Below are 19,924 nucleotides of genomic sequence, written 5' to 3'. Positions count from 1 at the left end.
AGATAATGTCCATAATCATATGGTGATTCAGACTTGCTGTTTTGGAGACGTGGGCTTTGAAAGTAGTGCAGGCATTACTAAATGATGCCCACTGGTATTTCATTAGATATGCTGCCATCTGCTTGATTTTAAAGCTACGTAGGTGGTAACTAGTTGTACAGAAAATTATGGAGCACAGGTGAGCTAATGGTGAAAATCAGATGATATCAAAGCAGCACTGAGGGAATGAGAGACCTTATCACCAGGTATGCACTGATGATCGGGTCCAAACACACACATCCCACAAAATCTGATAAATCAAGAATTTTTTTCTTAAATTTCACTCATAGCTGCTTCCTCCCTAAAGAATCAAAAAATATGAGAACTTGTACTTTGCTTGCAGACTTACCAAGCTCTCTAATGAGCACGTGTTGTGCCTGGATTTCCTCCTTTAGAACTGATAACTTTTCTTCCAATGTAGCATTTCCTAAAACAAAGCTGTAGAATTAACATCAGGGGATCTAAAGACAATAGTTCATAGATTTACAACCTACTAGACATAAATTATTGAATACCAGACTACGAAGGGAAGCAACCTGTTTTTTACTGTGGGAGCGGCAAGCAAAGTGGTTTTAAAATGACAGTATTGCTTAGTGGATTTGCCCAATGCATTAAGTTGAATAAAGATTAATGCCAAATGATTCCCACATTATTTAAAATATATATTCTATTTTCTCACCATCCAGTAAATATGTCAAATCTTGGTTTACCTTTTCTGAGTGTCTCTTTATCTTTCTCAAGTTTTGCGACTGTCTCAGAGTTGTTCTTTTTAATTTCCTCTATTTGGTTGTTAAACTCTTTTATCTTCAAGAGCTGCTGCTCTTTCTCCTTTTCAAGTTCTTTATTAAAATTATCTACTTTCTTCTTCATTTTGTTTTGCTGCTCTTCGGTGGCTTGTAGCTCAGCCTTTAGTGGGTTAATGCTGTTCATGAGCTCAGTGAGATGTTTGTTGATTCGTGCTAAGTCTTTGTTCTGCTCAGAGGCCCAGTAAGCCACGTCAGTTGCTGTCATTATTCCATCCCCAAGGGTTTCCTTCACCACATCCTGAAATCTGCTTACAGCAGATGGAATATTCTGGTTATGGCAAATAGTGATAATGGAATTGCTGACACTTTTAAGGGTTGCTTGTGTGCGGGCACAGGCATCACATGGTACCAAGGCTGATTCCACTGTCTGCGAGCCAATGCTTCGAGTGTCCGTGGCTATACCTGGTACAGAATTCCTTGGAGTTCCACTTAGTGCAGAATGAAGGGTGGGTGTAGCAGACATCGGCAACTGTGTCATCACAGCAGATTTCATGCTGCTGGTGGTGGAAGATGAACCGGGAGATACAGGTGAACAACTCTTCAACCTTTCAATCTCTGCCTTGGAGTTCATTAAATCACTTTGTAGTTTAGCAATGTCATCCACCATTAACTTTTTCTATTAATAGAAGGCATGATTCATCAGATTTAGAGGCAGGTGCAGTACATCCTATTCAAATTCAACTATAACAAATGCATAATATAGTACTTTGGCAAGGTGGGTAATGTTTCACTATTTATGTAAAAATAACGCAAGACTAGCCCTTCACAATTCTTTAGCCGGTAGGATGGTCTAATAACAGTACTTTTGTGCGTTGTTGTGAAGTCTGCCACATAACCCCACCTTGGTAATTCCACTCTGAATAAAATTCTTGACTGATACTCTTACCATTTCCAATTCTCACATCAGGTAAATGCAATTCTTCCCAAACGAGATGCTATCAAAATAAGTGGTTACACCATCAGCATAGCCTAAGAGAAACAGTGTAAACTTGATTTTATTTGCAGATTGGGAAGACTTGTATCTGCTGGAAATTGATGTAAATGTGGGAAATTGCAAATCAGTTTCTAATCAGAGGTATGTTGTCTGCATGGATTACCAAGAATTTTGGAGAGCTATGTGGTTAAACTCTAGATATTTCACATAAATTAATCTGTCATGGCGCGCAATTGAGATGCTGCAGTTTTAGGGTGATGTCTTTCTACTAAAATGTTAAAAGGAATCCTTAAGTGTCTCCCTTATAAAAGATTTCATGGCATTGTTTCAAAGAAGAGCAGAGGGTGTTTCCCCTGTGCCCTGTCTATATGATATTTATTTCTTAACCAAATTCTCCATTACACCAAATGTATTTGTATCATGTCACTACATGGTCACTATACTTTACAAGGCTGCAAAGAATTTTGAGGTACCAAAAGTGCTAAATAAATACGTTTTTATTTCCTTTTTACTGCATTGTCGAAAACAGCTACAAATTTCTGCAGATCCTTGTAAGTGGAACAAGTGCTACACATGCCCTTACACTTCCTCCCTCACCACCATTCAGGGCCCCAGACAGTCCTTCCAGGTGAGGCAACACTTCACCTGTGAGTCGGCTGGAGTGGTATACTGCGTCCGGTGTTCCCGATGTGGCCTTCTATATATTGGCGAGACCCGACGCAGACTGGGAGATCATTTTGCTGAACACCTACGCTTTGTCCGCCAGAGAAAGCAGGGTCTCCCAGTGGCCACACATTTTAATTCCACATCCCATTCCCATTCTGATATGTCTATCCACGGCCTCCTCTACTGTAAAGATCAAGCCGCACTCAGGTTGGAGGAACAACACTTTATATTCCGTCTGGGTAGCCTCCAACCTGATGGCATGAACATTGACTTCTCTAACTTCTGTTAATGCCCCTCCTCCCCTTCACACCCCATCCCTTATTTATTTATTTAATATATATACTTTTCCCCCTTTTTTTCTCCCTCTTTTTTCTCCCTCTGTCCCTCTCACTATAACTCCTTGCCTGCTCTCCACCCTCTGGGCTCCCTTCCCCACTTCTCTCTCTCCCCAGGCTTCCCGTCCCATGATCCTCTCCCTTCTCCAGTCTGGTATCCCTTTTGCCAATCAACTTTCCAGCTTTGAGATCCACCCCTCCCCCTCCTGTCTTCTCCTATCATTTTGGATCTCCCCCTCCCCCTCCTACTTTCAAATCTCTTACTATCTCTTCTTTCAGTTAGTCCTGACGAAGGGTCCCGGCCCAAAACGTCGACTGTACCTCTTCCTATAGATGCTGCCTGGCCTGCTGCTTTCCACCAGCATATTTTGTGTGTGTTGTCTGCAGATTTTCTCTTGTTTGTGATTCAACAACCTAGGTACTTTGACCTTAAAACTGTACCTTTCAGAAGAGGTTAATGTCAAGGAGAAACACAAAATGTTATGTTGGAATACTATACATTAAGAATTTATATTTTCAGTTTGTATTCAATTTTCATCTTTAGAGTTTATGAATTAAATGCAAAGGAGTTTTACAAATATTGTAACAATGAATCCTAAGTTACCTCAGTGCTTACCTGCTGGTAGAAGGAAGCAAGTTTAAGCATGCTGTTCCAATACTTTTTTACTACCAGGCCCACAGACATAGACGGACCAACTGACTTGGAAACAGGGATAGTCTGATCCTTTATTAAAACATCAACATAGTGTGTGAAACTCTGAAGCAATAGCACCAACCTAGAAAATGAAGTACAATTATATTAGTATCCATTCTAATATAATTTTATTTCAGTATTAGTTTGTTTGATTAAGCCAGCTATATGCAAATAATGCTAAGTTGTAGAGTGTTGTTACATTTATGAACAAGGGTAACTAAAAATATGTCACAAAATAATTTTTTTTGGTTAATGGCTTGGAAAAATGATAGCATGTTGATTACTGTTTTAAATAGGTGCTAGTATCTAATTAAACAAATTCATTCCAAGTTTTCTGCTTATCCTGTTGGTGAGTTTCCCTTATCTGTCATATGTTTGAAAATTCCTACTACAAAAGGCAAATGATCAGAATCATTTGAATATTTCATGTGAAGTAGTGCTAGCAGATAAGTCTTTTTAAGGATTTGAGGATCATGTCCATTTAGATTCGTTTTAAGAAATCTCTAAAGGGGAGGAATGTCTAGATGGTAAACTTTCAGTACAAATCTAATTATTGGGAACTACTGGGTCAAGTGCCTCTGGGGATGTCAAGAATGGCAACTAGTTCCACCAAATTTTGAATGGCTTCATCGGGAAAGAGAAAGCATGTTCAGATTGATCTGATAGCGATTTCAGAGAATAATGTTATATATCAAAGTCTGCAACCCAAAGTGTTAAGCAAGTTTAAATATGATACTGACCTTCGTCCTCCTCTACTTCCATGCAGTACCAGGTCATCCCACTCCAAACTGCTTTCAGCCTTTTTGAATGTTCTTATCAGTTTAATTTATTATTGAGTGCAGGAGTTTTAGATATTTAATGCTAACTTCGCATGCTACCAGTGGTTTCTATAATTGTTTGCTCAATTTCTCTGAAACTAGTGAGTATAATCACATGTAGAGGGGACAGAAATCTTATCCAAGTAGAAAATGCTTATCAAAGTTCAAAGTAAATTTATTATCAAAGTATGAATATGCCACCATATACTACCATGATATTTATTTTCTTGCGGGCATTCACAGTAGATGCAAAGAAACGCTATAGAATCAATGAAAACCGCCAAATGACAAAGATGTGCATAATAAGGCGATTACAAAAAATAATTAAAAATAAATAAATAACAAATAATACTGAGCCCATGAAAGAGAGTCCACAGGTTGTGGAATCAGTTCAGTGTTGAGGAGAGTGAAGTTATCCACACTGGTGCAGGTTGAAGGGTGATTAAGGCTCCTGTACCTCCTTCCCAATAGCAGCAGTGAGAAGAGACCATGCCTTCGATGGTGGTGATCCTTGATGATGGATGCTGCTTTCCTGTGGCAGCACTCCCTGTAGATGTGGGAGGGCTTTTCCTGTGATGGACAGGGCTGACTGTATTCACAACTTTGTATAGGCTTCCCTGTTCATTGGTGCTTACTTAGAAGAATTCTCACCAGATTGATTTTAAGATTCCTGTGCAATGTGATTATTTCCAAGCCATAAAATTACCTGGAAATGCTATTTTTATTGGTTTAGTCTGCTTTTGTACATTTTACTGCAAAATCTGTTTCAAATATTTACTTCTCAGACACATTGGCAATATACTGTGGAAATTTTGAGAATCTGAAACGTAAGCAAGAATTCTGGAAACACATTTAATGATCCTGTCAGCCGTGAGTGTTGCCAGGTCTCAGGAGAAGAAAAAGCAGCACACCTGTTGAAATCAGGCCTCAGTCAGCACCTTGACTTCAGATGCTCCAGAATTTAAGCCAATGTTTTCCTGACAATGTATCGAAACTTTTTCTCTTTAATTAAAAATGTTCAGTTGGAAGGCAAACCAGCTGAGTGACTGGAGCAGCACTGTATCACAGCAAAGCTGTTTCACAGATGAACAGGTGAGAAGGCAGCTGAAACGTCTCAACCCAAGCAAGGCTGCATGACTGGATGGTGTCAGTACCAGGGTGCTCAAAGCCTGTGCCCCACAGCTATGTGGAGTACTGTGCCATGACTTCAACCTGAGCCTGAGGCTCCGGAGGGTTCCTGTGCTGTGGAAGACATCCTGCCTCGTCCCTGTGCCGAAGACGCTGTGCCCCAGCGGCCTCAATGACTACAGACCAGTGGCATTGACCTCCCACATCATGAAGACCCTGGAGAGACTTGTTCTGGAGCTGCTCCGACCTATGGTCAAGCCACACTTAGATCCCCTCTAGTTCGCCTACCAGCCCCGACTAGGAGTTGAGGATGCCATCGTCTACCTGCTGAACCGTGTCTACACCCACCTGGACAAGCCAGCGAGCACTGTGAGGGTCATGTTTTTTGACTTCTCCAGTGCATTCAACACCATCTGTCCTGCTGTGCTGGGGGAGAAGCTGACAGTGATGCAGGTGGATGCTTCCCTGGTGTCATGGATTCTTGATTACCTGACTGGCAGACCACAGTACATGTGCTTGCAACACTGTGTGTCCGACAGAGTGATCAGCAGCACTGGGGCTCCACAGGGGACTGTCTTGTCTCCCTTCTCTTCACCATTTACACCTTGGACTTCAACTACTGCACAGAGTCTTATCATCTTCAGAAGTTTTCTGATGACTCTGCCATAGTTGGATGCATCAGCAACGGAGATAAGGCTGAGTACAGGGCTACAGTAGGAAACTTTGTCACATGGTGTGAGCAGAATTATCTGCAGCTTAATGTGAAAAAGACTAAGGAGTTGGTGGTAGACCTGAGGAGAGCTAAGGTACTGGCGACCCCTGTTTCCATCCAGGTGGACATGGTGGAGGATTACAAATACCTGGGGATACGAATTGACAATCAACTGGACTGATCAAAGAACCCTGAGGCTGTCTACAAGAAGGGTCAGTGCCGTCTCTATTTCCTGAGGAGACTGAGGTCCTTTAACATCTGCCGGATGATGCTGAGGATGTTCTATGAGTCTGCGGTGGCCAGTGCGATCATGTTTGCTGTTGTGTGATGGGGCAGCAGGCTGAGGGTAGCAGACACCAACAGAATCAACAAACTCATTCGTAAGGCCAGTGATGTTGTGGGGATGGAACTGGACTCTCTGACGGTGGTGTCCGAAAAGAGGATGCTGTCCAAGTTGCATGCCATCTTGGGCAATGTCTCCCATCCACTACGTAATGTACTGTTTGGACACAGGAGTACATTCAGCCAGAGACTTACTCCACCGAGATGCATCACTGAGCGTCATAAGAAGTCATTCCTGCCTGTGGCCATCAAACTTTACAATTCCTCCCTTGGAGGTTCAGACACCCTGAGCCAATAGGCTGGTCCTGGACTTATTTCCTGGCATAATTTACATATTACTATTTAATTATTTATGGTTTTATTACTATTTAATTATCTATGCTGCAACTGTAACGAAAACCAATTTCGCCCGGGATCAATAAAGTATGACTATGACTATCCATGTTACTAAGTTGAAGTCAGTTATTAAAAAAAACCATTAACAAACTTACGAATTTAAAGAAATGTATTTCTCAAAATATCTGAAGTGATTTTTCCCTTTCAAAATTAAAAAAACTATGGGCACTATAGTAATGTAGCAGTTAGTGTGACACTATTACAGCTCAAGTCATTTTGGATTTCATTTCTGGAACTGTTCTGTAAGCTGTCTATGTACATCCTCTCCCTGGAATGTGTGGGTTTTCTCCAGGTCCTCATATTTCCTCCCACAATCCAAAGACTACTGGGTAGATTAATTGGTCATTGTAAAATACCTGTGATTAGGTTAGGGTTAATTGGGGTTGAGATAGCTGGGGCAGCGTGACTCAAGAGGGCCAGAAGGGCCTATTCCGTGCTGTATCGCTAAATAAAAGAGATAAGTAAAATAAAAGTCGCAGTATCATTGAAGCAAATTTTAAATGACTATGGAAGCTGTGACCTGGGGAAAAGAACATAAGAAGTAGAAGATGGAACACACCATTTGACCCTTGATTGCCTATTCTGTCATTCAGTGAGAAATATGTGATAAGAGGAGGGGAGGGAACGTCGACTCAGATCATGAGAGAGAGGCCTGCGTTGGGCATTTTCATGCCTTACAAGGCGCAGATTGGAAGTCTGTGTGGGGCACCACTCCTCACACAGACTAGAGCAATGTGTGGTTAAGTGCCTTGCTCAAGGACACAAACACGCTGCCACAGCTGAGGCTCGAACTAGCAACCTTGAGGTAACTAGACAAACTCCTTAACCACTTGGCCACCTGATAAACTGGAAGATAAAAGAGATGGGATGATGAGGCAAGGAAAGTGAGGAAGGCAAACAAATTAAAGATGCATCAGGAAGTGTAAATCATTACTAGACTGGCACTATTCTTTGAGTTTCATTGAAAACGTATGAAAACTTAATGATAGAGATGAAGGAGCTGGTGAATTAAAATGTTAAGGGATTGGTAGCTTGGGAACCAAATAGAAGTGCAAAATGCTTGCCTATGTTTCTTTGGTTTTCTCACCGAGGAGGAAACCATATCATGAGCATTAAATAGAACAGTAGTACACAATATACAGACAGGGAGTTGGATCCAACTACACACATTTATGGCCTGTCTCTGTCCAATACTCCCTTTTGCAGTTATCAATACAGTACTGGCAGTTTGGTTCCTGAAGCCAGCCCGTGATCGGCGAGGCCCAGTGCAGGAAACTGTTTTTATACTAAAAATAACAAGGTTCCCCAGCTTGGCAACAGTCAAAAAACTCTGACTACATATCTGACTGCAAATGTCTGTGCGATTCAAAGACAATCAAGAGTAATAAAATATTTAAATGTAAAACATTTACGAGAAAGAGTTATGTAATACCTGGAATTTACCCCATCACTTGGAACCATCTCTCCCCATTGAAATAAATTAAGTCAGGTTCAGAGAGTAAATTTCTCAGTTAAAGCAAAAAGAATCAAAACACTGTTGTCAATTCAACCTGAACATAACTCTGTTTCCCTTCCCGCAGATGTAGCCTGATCTGCGGAGTATTTCCAGCATTTTTTGTTTAAACTTCGAGCATCAGCAGTTTTTAAAGCATATGTATGTGCACTTCTGGAACAGAGTACATTAAAGTTTCATCTGGAAGGGGAACTTTGGGTTCACGATAGTAAGAAAAGAGGACGTGAAAGTGTGGATGTCTGATCTCCTGCCTCTGTGTGGATGAGTATCAAGAGAAATGGAGTGGGCATTGGGAGTGCTGGATGAGTGGCCAAGATGTTTGTTGTGCAGAGAATGCTAGGAGGGGAAGAGAGAAGATTTCGTGCTTATGCAGAAATATTGGAGAATATTCTGTTGAATTTTGAAACTGGGAGCAGAGAAGGGTCAGAGGTAGTTGTAGCTGGTAGTGCAAGGTTAGGGTAGGGCAGGAAGGGGTGAATAAAAGTGCAGTGAGGCAGAAAATGGTGCCCTTCTTAAATCTGGCCATTGATCTGAAACGTTAGTACTATTACTCATTCCAACATGTTGTTTATTTTTTTAGCATTTTCAGTTTCTAATCTATCTTTCAGAACCATAATATTATTAATCTAGGAGGTACTCTTGGAAAGTAAGACACCGGACCCTACTTATTTTGCAACCCAAGCCATTTTCAAACTGCAGCAGTGACATCTGCTGGTGAGAAAGCACATTAAAATTTTATTCAGCAAAATGTATTGGTGATATAATCAAAATCAGGTTTATTAACATTGACATATGTTATGGAATATGGTAACATATAATTCAAAAGTATTTTAAATTCAATAGATATTCTTGATAGATGCATGAACATGCGAAAATGGAAGGATATGCACATTGTGTAGGCAGAAGGCATTAGTTTAGTAGGGCATTTGATTATTTATTTAATTAGTTCAGCACTGCATTGTGGATCAAAGGGCATGTTTCTGTGCTGTACTGTTCTACATTCCATTTCATAAACATTTCATATTGGTGAAATGTATATAAAACATGAATAAAAGAGCTGAAGAATTGGAACAACATACATCAAAGTTGCTGGTGAACGCAGCAGGCCAAGCAGCATCTATAGGAAGAGGTGCAGTCGACGTTTCAGGCCGAGACCCTTCGTCAGGACTAACTGAAGGAAGAGTGAGTAAGGGATTTGAAAACTGGAGGGGGAGGGGGAGATGCAAAATGATAGGAGAAGACAGGAGGGGGAGGGATAGAGCCGAGAGCTGGACAGGTGATAGGCAAAAGGGGATACGAGAGGATCATGGGACAGGAGGTCCGGGAAGAAAGACAAGGAGGGGGGGTGACCCAGAGGATGGGCAAGAGGTATATTCAGAGGGACAGAGGGAGAAAAAGGAGAGTGAGAGAAAGAATGTGTGCATAAAAATGAGTAACAGATGGGGTACGAGGGGGAGGTGGGGCCTTAGCGGAAGTTAGAGAAGTCGATGTTCATGCCATCAGGTTGGAGGCTACCCAGACGGAATATAAGGTGTTGTTCCTCCAACCTGAGTGTGGCTTCATCTTTACAGTAGAGGAGGCCATGGATAGACATGTCAGAATGGGAATGGGATGTGGAATTAAAATGTGTGGCCACTGGGAGATCCTGCTTTCTCTGGCGGACAGAGCGTAGATGTTCAGCAAAGCGGTCTCCCAGTCTGCGTCGGGTCTCACCATTATATAAAAGGCCACATCGGGACATCGGGAAAAGGCCACATCACCTTTTATATATTGGTGAGACCCGACGCAGACTGGGAGACCGCTTTGCTGAACATCTACGCTCTGTCCGCCAGAGAAAACAGGATCTCCCAGTGGCCACACATTTGAATTCCACATCCCATTCCCATTCTGACATGTCTATCCACGGCCTCCTCTACTGTAAAGATGAAGCCACACTCAGGTTGGAGGAACAACACCTTATATTCCGTCTGGGTAGCCTCCAACCTGATGGCATGAACATCGACTTCTCTAACTTCCGCTAAGGCCCCACCTCCCCCTCGTACCCCATCTGTTACTCATTTTTATGCACACATTCTTTCTCTCACTCTCCTTTTTCTCCCTCTGTCCCTCTGAATATACCTTTTGCCCATCCTCTGGGTCACCCCCCCCTTGTCTTTCTTCCCGGACCTCCTGTCCCATGATCCTCTTGTATCCCCTTTTGCCTATCACCTGTCCAGCTCTCGGCTCTATCCCTCCCCCTCCTGTCTTCTCCTATCATTTTGCATCTCCCCCTCCCCCTCCAGCTTTCAAATCCCTTACTCACTCTTCCTTCAGTTAGTCCTGACGAAGGGTCTCGGCCTGAAATGTCGACTGCGCCTCTTCCTATAGATGCTGCTTGGTCTGCTGCGTTCACCAGCAACTTTGATGTATGTTGCTTGAATTTCCAGCATCTGCAGAATTCCTGTTGTTTGAGTGAAGAATTGGAAGTGGGTTTCTAAATGTAGATATCGTAGAAGCTGAAGAGAAATATTAATGGAGTGGAACTTAGGGACTCAGGTTACGAGAGCATCTTGGTCATTTAAGGTTGATATGAAAGAATCCTTCACATTATTATTCGCCAGTGTTGTATGATCAAAGGGTACAGGCTGATATATAGATACAGAATCAATAATCGCAGGAAATATTCAGCAATGTTTCAGATTAATGTCAGTTTTCTGCTTTTTTAAACTGCAAATTAGGTCTAAATGTATTTAGAGAAATAGGCTGGGATAGATATGGTGCACTGAAGTTGTTGACAATTAGGTCCCTGTATATGACTATACTGAACTCCACCATGGATGGTCCCTAGCCCAACTGCAGAAGGAGGAGGGTTAGGCATGGAGCTTGCAACCCATTCCGTGAAAACTTAGAGATGCAGAAATGCCAACAAAAGCTCTGAAGGAGAGAAAGGATCTTCGCCTAGAAGACATATGATACGCTACACCTGGGGAAGGTTGAAAGACTGACCCAGGACCGAGGATTCTGGTGAGCTGCTGTCAGCAGCCTGTGCCCCAGTAGGGGTGATGAGCTTAAGAAGAATATGAGTATATTGAGCAAAGAAATCTATTAAGGGCTTGCATGATAGAAGGGCTGGACTTTTCTTTGGGGCCAAAATGGAGACATGATGTTTGTGCATGAAAAAGTTAAGGAAGAGGTCAATAATTTAATTGAAAAAAAAACTCTTGACATTAAAGGAATGCTGGTAAGCAATTCAGCACTATTAGCCGAAGCCAAGGCAGAAATGGCGAAGCTGCAGAGAAGGTGATAGACAGAATAAATGTTTTGAATGTGAATTTGTCATTGAATAGTAAAACTCAATAAAAGATTTTGGAAGGAGCTAAATTATGTCACTTTAGTCTTCCCAATTTTCTCTCATCCATAATAAAAACATGCTGGAATCACTCAGTAGGTCAGACTCACCACCTTCTCTGCAACTTAAAACGTATTTTTCCCTTTCTCAATTCTGATGAAGGATCTTTAATCTATTTCTCTTTTCAGAGTTGCTGCTTGACCTACTGAGCATAGCTGGCATTTTCTGTTTTAATTTCACATCTCAGGCATCTGCTTTTTTTTGGTTTTCATTTACTTTCTTATCCATTATTTGAACGACATTGTTATAAAGGCACGTACTTGCTCATTATGTGCTGTATTGTATGACAAGAATTTTACTGGCAAATTTTTCTACAGAAGTGGTTTGCCATTGCCTTCCTCTGGGCAGTGACTTTACAAGATGGGTGACCCCAGCCATTATCAATCCTCTTCAGAGATTGTCTGCCTGGTATCAGTGGTCACATAACCAGGACTTGTGATCTGCACCAGCTGCTCATATGACCACCTGCTCCCATGGCTTCATGTGACCCTGATTCTGTGGGGGGGGGAAATAAGCCCACACCTTGCCCAAGGGTGACTTGCAGAAGGAAGGGGCACCCTAGACCTCCTTTGGTAGAGACAAATCTCCACCCCAGCGCCCAAAAGGTATGTAATAGAGATGCTAGAATTTTTTTTAGTTGAATGCCGTCTTTTATTTTCTTAGTTATACAAGGCTGTTCTCTCCACCCTTGTTTTTTTTTAAAGTTTTCAAATGTTTTTTATTGTGAAGCAACATCAGCTTAACCACAACTGACAATGTCCTAAAGTACAATGCTTCTTTTTTTCTTTTCTTTCTTATAATAAACATAATGAAGGTCAAATGAACATATGTAAACAAGCAAAAAGCAAAGGAAACCCTACCACCTCGTCTCCTTTCCCCTTCCCAGCCCTCCCCTCCCCTCACCCCTCCCATATGTGCTGTTTAGGTCCTACTCCCCCCCCCACACTTAGTTCAGCTGTCGGTCCCTTCTAAATACAACAGATACAACAGGTTGCCAGATTTTTTCAAATTCCTTGAGTCTGTGAGATGCTAGAATTTTAAGAGAACAATTTTAATGATAGATGAAATTTACAAAATAGCTTAAATGCTTTTTAAATATATTGCTTTTATTAGGGAACTATAAAGCAAATCCCCATTTGAAAATAAACTGTTACTGGAGACCAGAGCTAAAGAAATAGCTCTAGAACTTACGTCATTGAGTACAACCTTATTTCATGAAAAATAGAAGTAACTTCTTGCAAAGCAAAGGCACGATGTGGGCATGAAATAAGTCCTTAAAGAATAGGCACTGTGTGTACATTGGTCAGAATTCCATTGAAACCCAGTGCATTCTGAAGAGAAAAGCCAAAGAACAGATTGTATTTTACCTGTCAATCACTAGTTCAAACAGCACAACATGAGAATGCTGTGTGAATTCTGGGTCATCTTCCATATAATCAAAACGCTCCAATAAAGTAACAAGATCCAAATCACATGAAATTTTGTCTGGAAATTTCCATGATGGATAACGAACTGCACCAACCCGTGAAAACACATCTACGATTATTCCTTGTAGATCTGTGACATCCTTGCGCAGACCATCCAAACAGTTTTGACTTCCTAGAAGTAGTGTCATTTTAATTATTCTCTGACACAGTTTCACCACAAATTTAGATTATTTAGTCATAAAGGAACTCCTTATGCAGCAGTTGAACAAGCACGATTAATCTGTAAGAAATAGAAAATATTTTGAACAAGAACGTTACTTTCAGTAAAACAAGTTGGCATTTCAACAAAACAAGATCATACTTTCCTTATTTTCTCCTACACAATTTATGCACAAAAATTTAAGATATTTACAATAATTAAAATAATCTATGTTTTCTAAAAGGCTATTAGAATATGCCACAGTAAAATCAAAGGCAGTCCTTTAGGAGAGAGGAATGACTTGCTTCCTCTCCAGTTCTGTGGGTTCCATGGTGGCCGATGAGGCCAGTGTGAAACCTACAGGCTCTATTACACTGGGGTAGTGGGTCCACAATGGGACAGGGTGATTGGTCCTCAAATTAATATTTTCATATTTCCTTAATGCTATTTGGCCCTCACAGTACACCTGTCAGTCCCATTCCAACATTTATTTCCCTGAAATATCTTTTGTCACATCCCTGTCAACTCTCTCTAGTTTTCCTGACACCCACCTGCACTATAGATAATTTACAATGGTCATATCTTTGAGATGTGGGAGTAAACCCAGACTACCTAGGGAACTCCATGCAGACACAGAGTGTTCAAATTCTACACAGACGGTGGCAGAATCAAGCCCAGCTTACCGGAGCTGTGCAGCAGCACTAGCTGAAGAGATGCTGCACTCTGTCTGCCACTTTTGCCGGACTTTTGGTGCTTCTGACCCATGACTCTGAGAACCATTCCAAATGCACACTCACAATGCGCTGGAGGAACTCAGCAGGTCAGTCAGCATCAGTTGAAAAGATTAGTCGACGTTTCGGGCCGAAACCCTTCGTCAGGACTGAAAGAAGAACTTTGGGGAGGGTTTGAAGAATGCTGGTAGTTGAAAAAAACAGTAATTTGAAAGACAAAGGGGTGGGGGAGGGGAAGCAGGGAGGTGAATGGCAGGAGAACAATGCGAAGTAGTAGAAGGAGGCACCTCCCTCATAGTTCATCACAGACAGCCACGAAACAAAGAAGAACAACCAAACCCATTCAAAGAAAAGAAACATCAATCCCCCCCCATGTGCAAAAAATTCATGTAAACAGCAACAAAAAAATGAGTGAAAGCACAGGATATAAAACACATAATCAAAAGGCATATTTCAGTTTAGCTCAGTGTTCATTATCAGCAGGTAGCCCCAATCAAAATCTAGAAAGCTAGAACACATCATAAATGTCCACAATCCACAAACCGTCGATTAAACCTTGTTCCAGCACCATCCTCCTCGAGGGAGAGAGAAAGAGATAATTTGAACACAACGACCTTCCCTCAGGAGCAGTGAGTGAGAGGGAACAAAGCTCAGAATAGAGTCTCTGTTTTGGGAGTCTGCTGTCAGCCATAGGAGTGAAATGGTCAAGCCAAAAGAGTTGATTGAATGTAATTAGAGTTTTGATGTGGTTAGGGCAGCAGTGAAGGTCCCCCGTCTCCGGCAGCGTTCAGGGCTCCCTTCATTGTATCAGTAGCTTCCCGTTGGTTTTTAGTACTATCAGTCATGCAAGTACCCGGTGGAGATCCAGGAATACCACTACACTCAGGGGTAGTTGTTTCATTGCTGGTTTCCATAACTCCTGGTGTGGGGGCCTGCTGACTTGGATTTGCATCACTTAACGGTTTCTTTACAGCATCTTAAGTTGGCCGCTATGAGTACCCCAATTCTCTGAAGCCAGAATCACTGCTGCCAGGCAGACCATGAATTTCTCCTCAGACGAATAAATGTTGTATTGATGTTCTGAAGACCATGGTGTATTTCAACACCAACATTTATCTTCACTGATATCTGATTGTCTTCCTACGGATCTTTATCGTGGGGGCAAATCATTTGAGGACCTCTACTTTTTGAGCATTGAGCATAAGACATATTCTTTCACATGCTTCAGTGTACAAACAGTGACAATGACTTAGAGCCCAACCTCCAAGTGCAGGCAAACTCAAGCACTGTTTGCATTCCTCCAACGAGACGACTGCGAATGCGGTGATCTTGGTTCTCGAGGAAAAGTAATGCAAGTGAGCAATTTCCCATCAGTTGTTGAGATTAGTTCCATTCTAGCATGACGTTTGCTGGAAGAGAGATGCAGCATTGTGGTGAGAAACATTGACAAAAGCGTTGGGCTGTTGATGCAGCCCTGCTTAATGTCTACTTACACCAAGATTAGTCCTGTTGTAGCCAGGGGTTCATGGCTTGTTCGCTATCATCAAGCACAGAATTAGGAAATGTCTGTGGGCAGCCAAATTTGAGGAGAATGATCCGTGATATTTCCTAATTAATGGAATGACAGATTTCAGTAAATTTGAAGAAACCCACATACTCTGGATGTTTTACTTCCTGCATTTCTCCTGGAGCTGTCATCTGATTAAGATCAAACGTAATGTGCCTCAAGATAGATGGAATCTACATGAGATTAAGGTAGCAGCTCGTTAGTCACTGGGAGGATTTGTTCGAGAAGGACACTGGTAATGAAATTCCCAGTGGTATTATATTCATTGTAATAGTAGTGTTTCCAAAAGATGTCTGACAGAATTTTTCTGCCCTCAAGAATATGGCTGGAACCTATGTTGAGCTTGGGGTTGGTAAGCCATTATGTATCCTTTGTATGGGGTATCCAGGGAGGGGCAGCACCTCTGGTGAAGGGGCTTGTCGTGTCCATTCTAGGACAGCTCACTCACCTTTGGGCCCCTCTCACCTGTGACTCCCAGTAGCAGGCGACAGCGACCACAGCCCAGTACACCACTTCAACAGATGGGCTTAATCATGTGACGGTCACCAGCGGGCATGATACACCGGTGAGATAGGGACATGCCTGTCCTATCATGTGAAGTCAGCTCTGGCGGACTGGGAGGAGGAGATCAACAGTGAAATCCAACAGCCAACAACCTCTCCCCCAGCTCCCTCATGGTTCCACCTCCTTCTTCTACCACCCATTGTCTTCAGGGCTATGATGTCAATGCTTCCCCTCCCCCACCCCATTGTCTTTCAAATTACTGGTCTTTCAACTGAAGCTACAAGCATTCTTCAAATCCTTCCCCATCTTTCATTCTTCAGTCCTGACGAAGGGATCTGGCCCAAAACGTCCACTCATCGTTTCTAACTGATGCTGCCCGACCTGCTGAGTTCACCCAGCGTACTGAAAGTGTTGCTTTGATCACAGCATCTGCAGATTATTTTGTGCTAATGAAGGCAGTTGTGCAATGCTCCATGGAGAGCGAAGAGCGTGTCAAGGCACAGAAGTGGTCATGGCCATCTACTGCAACCAAGGAAGACCCCCAGTTTATGATGACTACTCATACTGCTGCATCCGTACTTCTGAGGTCAAGAAAGTGGAACTGCCCCATTGCGATGGCTTTTCCATTTTAAAAACTCTCCCTCACAGGTCTCCAGTCATTGTTGGACATGGTGAACAACCAACATGTATCCTTTACACAGAGGGAGTTTATCTCAGCATCATTGCAGTAAATTTGTACCAAAATCACAATTGTTTACGTGGTCCACAGTTGGATAAAAATTTCCTCTGGAGAAAGATCTTATTTCTCACTTAATGCACTAAATGTTATGACACCCCTGCTCCGATCAAGTCCTAATTAAACCTGACTATTCTAAATTTATGAAACCCAAGGCATCTTTTGTCAGTGTTGAAATTGATTGTCAAAGGCGATTGGGACCACAAAGGTATCCTTGAAACCATATGGCAAGTTGGAGTTCAGGGAAAGCTCAACGAATGGCATTTACCTAAGCTATCATAACAGTATCCATACCAAAATCAACAGTTCATATTGTCACTGAACACATTAAAAATAATCTGAACCTTTACCTCTAGTTTCATTGTTCAGTTTTACCAGATTGATTAACAGAATATAGGTATATGGAAATGCAAATCGCCAATTATTACTTATACCGTAAATGTAAATTAATTTGCTAGCACCCTCTATAAAATAATTGTTCAGCATAATTTTGTAACAGGATGCACACAACTCTGTCTGAAGTTGTAAACAAATAAAATTAACAGCTTGGTCATAACTATAGAAACATAGAAACATAGAAAATAGGTGCAGGAGTAGGCCATTCGGCCCTTCGAGCCTGCACCGCCATTTATTATGATCATGGCTGATCATCCAACTCAGAACCCCGCCCCAGCCTTCCCTCCATACCCCCTGACCCCTGTAGCCACAAGGGCCATCTCTAACTCCCTCTTAAACATAGCCAATGAACTGGCCTCAACAGTTTCCTGTGGCAGAGAATTCCACAGATTCACCACTCTCTGTGTGAAGAAGTTTTTCCTAATCTCGGTCCTAAAAGGCTTCCCCTCTATCCTCAAACTGTGACCCCTCGTTCTGGACTTCCCCAACATTGGGAACAATCTTCCTGCATCCAGCCTGTCCAATCCCTTTAGGATCTTATACGTTTCAATCAGATCCCCCCTCAATCTTCTAAATTCCAACGAGTACAAGCCCAGTTCATCCAGTCTTTCTTCATATGAAAGTCCTGCCATCCCAGGAATCAATCTGGTGAACCTTCTTTGTACTCCCTCTATGGCAAAGATGTCTTTCCTCAGATTAGGGGACCAAAACTGCACACAATACTCCAGGTGTGGTCTCACCAAGGCCTTGTACAACTGCAGTAGTACCTCCCTGCTCCTGTACTCGAATCCTCTCGCTATAAATGCCAGCATACCATTCGCCTTTTTCACCGCCTGCTGTACCTGCATGCCCACTTTCAATGACTGGTGTATAATGACACCCAGGTCTCGTTGCACCTCCCCTTTTCCTAATCAGCCACCATTCAGATAATAATCTGTTTTCCTATTTTTGCCACCAAAGTGGATAACTTCACATTTATCCACATTAAATTGCATCTGCCATGAGTTTGCCCACTCACCCAACCTATCCAAGTCACCCTGCATCCTCTTAGCATCCTCCTCACTGCTAACACTGCCACCCAGCTTCGTGTCATCCGCAAACTTGGAGATGCTGCATTTAATTCCCTCATCCAAGTCATTAATATGTTCTGAATTTCCAGTGGAATGAGACTAGAACGTCACAATGAGCTGGTACTGATACGATGGGTCAAATGGCCCCGATTCTGAAATGCATTCTACAAGTCAGTGAATAGTTTTTTTTAAAAAAAGAGGTTATTAGATAAAGCTTCTACTCCTGGTTAGTATGCATGAACCTCCTACTTTCAAGTGTTTCGGGTGGATGAGAATGAGGACAGGATTATGTTTGGCTTGGCTTGATACCTAGCCATTATAATTGACTACGGAACACATTTTAAAAGGAAAGAAATGAGGTAGTGAGGGTTACATTACATTCCTGGTCTTCAGTTTTCCTCAGCGGGGTGTCATTATGCAATAATACACTTTTATATTTCTGAGCAGAAACAAGAGAAAATCTGCAGTTGCTGGAAATCTGAGCTACACACACAAAATGCTGGAGGAACTCAGCGGGCCAGGCAGCATCTATAGAGTACAGTCGACGTATCAGGCCGAGACCCTTCTCTTTCCATAGACGCTGCCCGTTCTGCTGAGTTCCTCCGGCATTTTGTGCGCGCTGCTTTATATTTCTGAGACAGGGACTACCTTCAGCAGCCATATCAAAGCACTTGAAAGATATTACCATTAGGTTCTTCACAAAATCTTCCAAATTGTTTGGAAGAACAAGTAAACCAACGTCCTCTCCGAGACCAAAATCCTTATTCAATTCAATCGGTTGCTTTAGGCAGATCAGGTTGTTTGCGTGCTCCAGATCAGACGTTTTATCTCGAGTTCTGTCACAGGGCGAGATGGCCAGGCCGAGGAAAAGACTGAAAGATGCGCTGGAAGTTTATTTGAAGAAATACAAGATTTTCCTTCACTTCTGGGGATCTCTGACCCATGGCTGTTCACAGCTGCACCGGGAGCACACTGAAGCCCTGCAGAGGCAGCGCACCAAACTTACACGGGCCGCCTGACATCTGCTGCTTCAGGCGTGAAAGATCCTCATCGACCCGCAAGAACCAGAGTGTCGGCAAGTCATTCTCGACCCAGAGGAACTAATCAAGGAGAATAAAACATGTTCTTCCCTCCAAATTAACGAAGCACTCAACTGCCCGGCTCCTATTAGGCGACCGTTCAATAATCATCGGGACCGTACGACAAACCGTTCTTTTGCCTCGATGTTTGGGGCGCGTTGTCATGGAAGCACGCAAGCGTGTAATACGAGATGACGTAGGCTCGGTGCGTTGATCGTCAGGGTTGTACCATTGAAATCTATGATACACTTGGAAAGGTGGGGATGATTATTTCAAACCCTAGTTTGTAGCAAAAGTAACACTAGAAGAGAAAATTACAAAATGAATTCTTAAAATTCTCCAATTATAAGTTATTATTGGAGGCTGCGACATAAACAGTGCGGGCTTAGGTACTGACTACATAAGAAATGCTTCCTGTTCCTCCCCGTGTTCGGGGAGCGGGTG

General features: G+C 42.4%; 1 protein-coding gene across 2 annotated transcripts in view; it reads right to left on the bottom strand.

Moving 5' to 3' along the window:
• ccdc157 (coiled-coil domain containing 157) overlaps positions 1-19,620 on the bottom strand; it is a 35,660-nt gene extending 16,040 nt beyond the window's left edge. The window contains exons 1-5 of one of the 2 annotated variants that reach the window (XM_063034203.1): positions 19,087-19,620; positions 13,139-13,478; positions 3,397-3,556; positions 750-1,461; positions 389-466 (exon numbers count right to left, since the gene is read on the bottom strand). In XM_063034203.1, the coding sequence (XP_062890273.1) occupies positions 389-466; positions 750-1,461; positions 3,397-3,556; positions 13,139-13,386 (1,198 nt within the window). In that variant the 5' untranslated portion in view covers positions 13,387-13,478; positions 19,087-19,620. Of the gene's footprint in view, positions 1-388; positions 467-749; positions 1,462-3,396; positions 3,557-12,973; positions 13,479-19,086 lie in introns of those variants that run through there. The other variant, XM_063034204.1, reaches the window with a different exon arrangement.
• Positions 19,621-19,924: the final 304 nt, after the last annotated feature.

Source organism: Mobula hypostoma, chromosome 27 (genome assembly GCF_963921235.1).
Source record: "Mobula hypostoma chromosome 27, sMobHyp1.1, whole genome shotgun sequence".
Lineage (NCBI taxonomy): Eukaryota > Metazoa > Chordata > Chondrichthyes > Myliobatiformes > Myliobatidae > Mobula > Mobula hypostoma.
The sequence above is the reverse complement of the archived record's forward strand: the minus strand, read 5'-3'. Positions and strand labels throughout refer to the sequence as shown.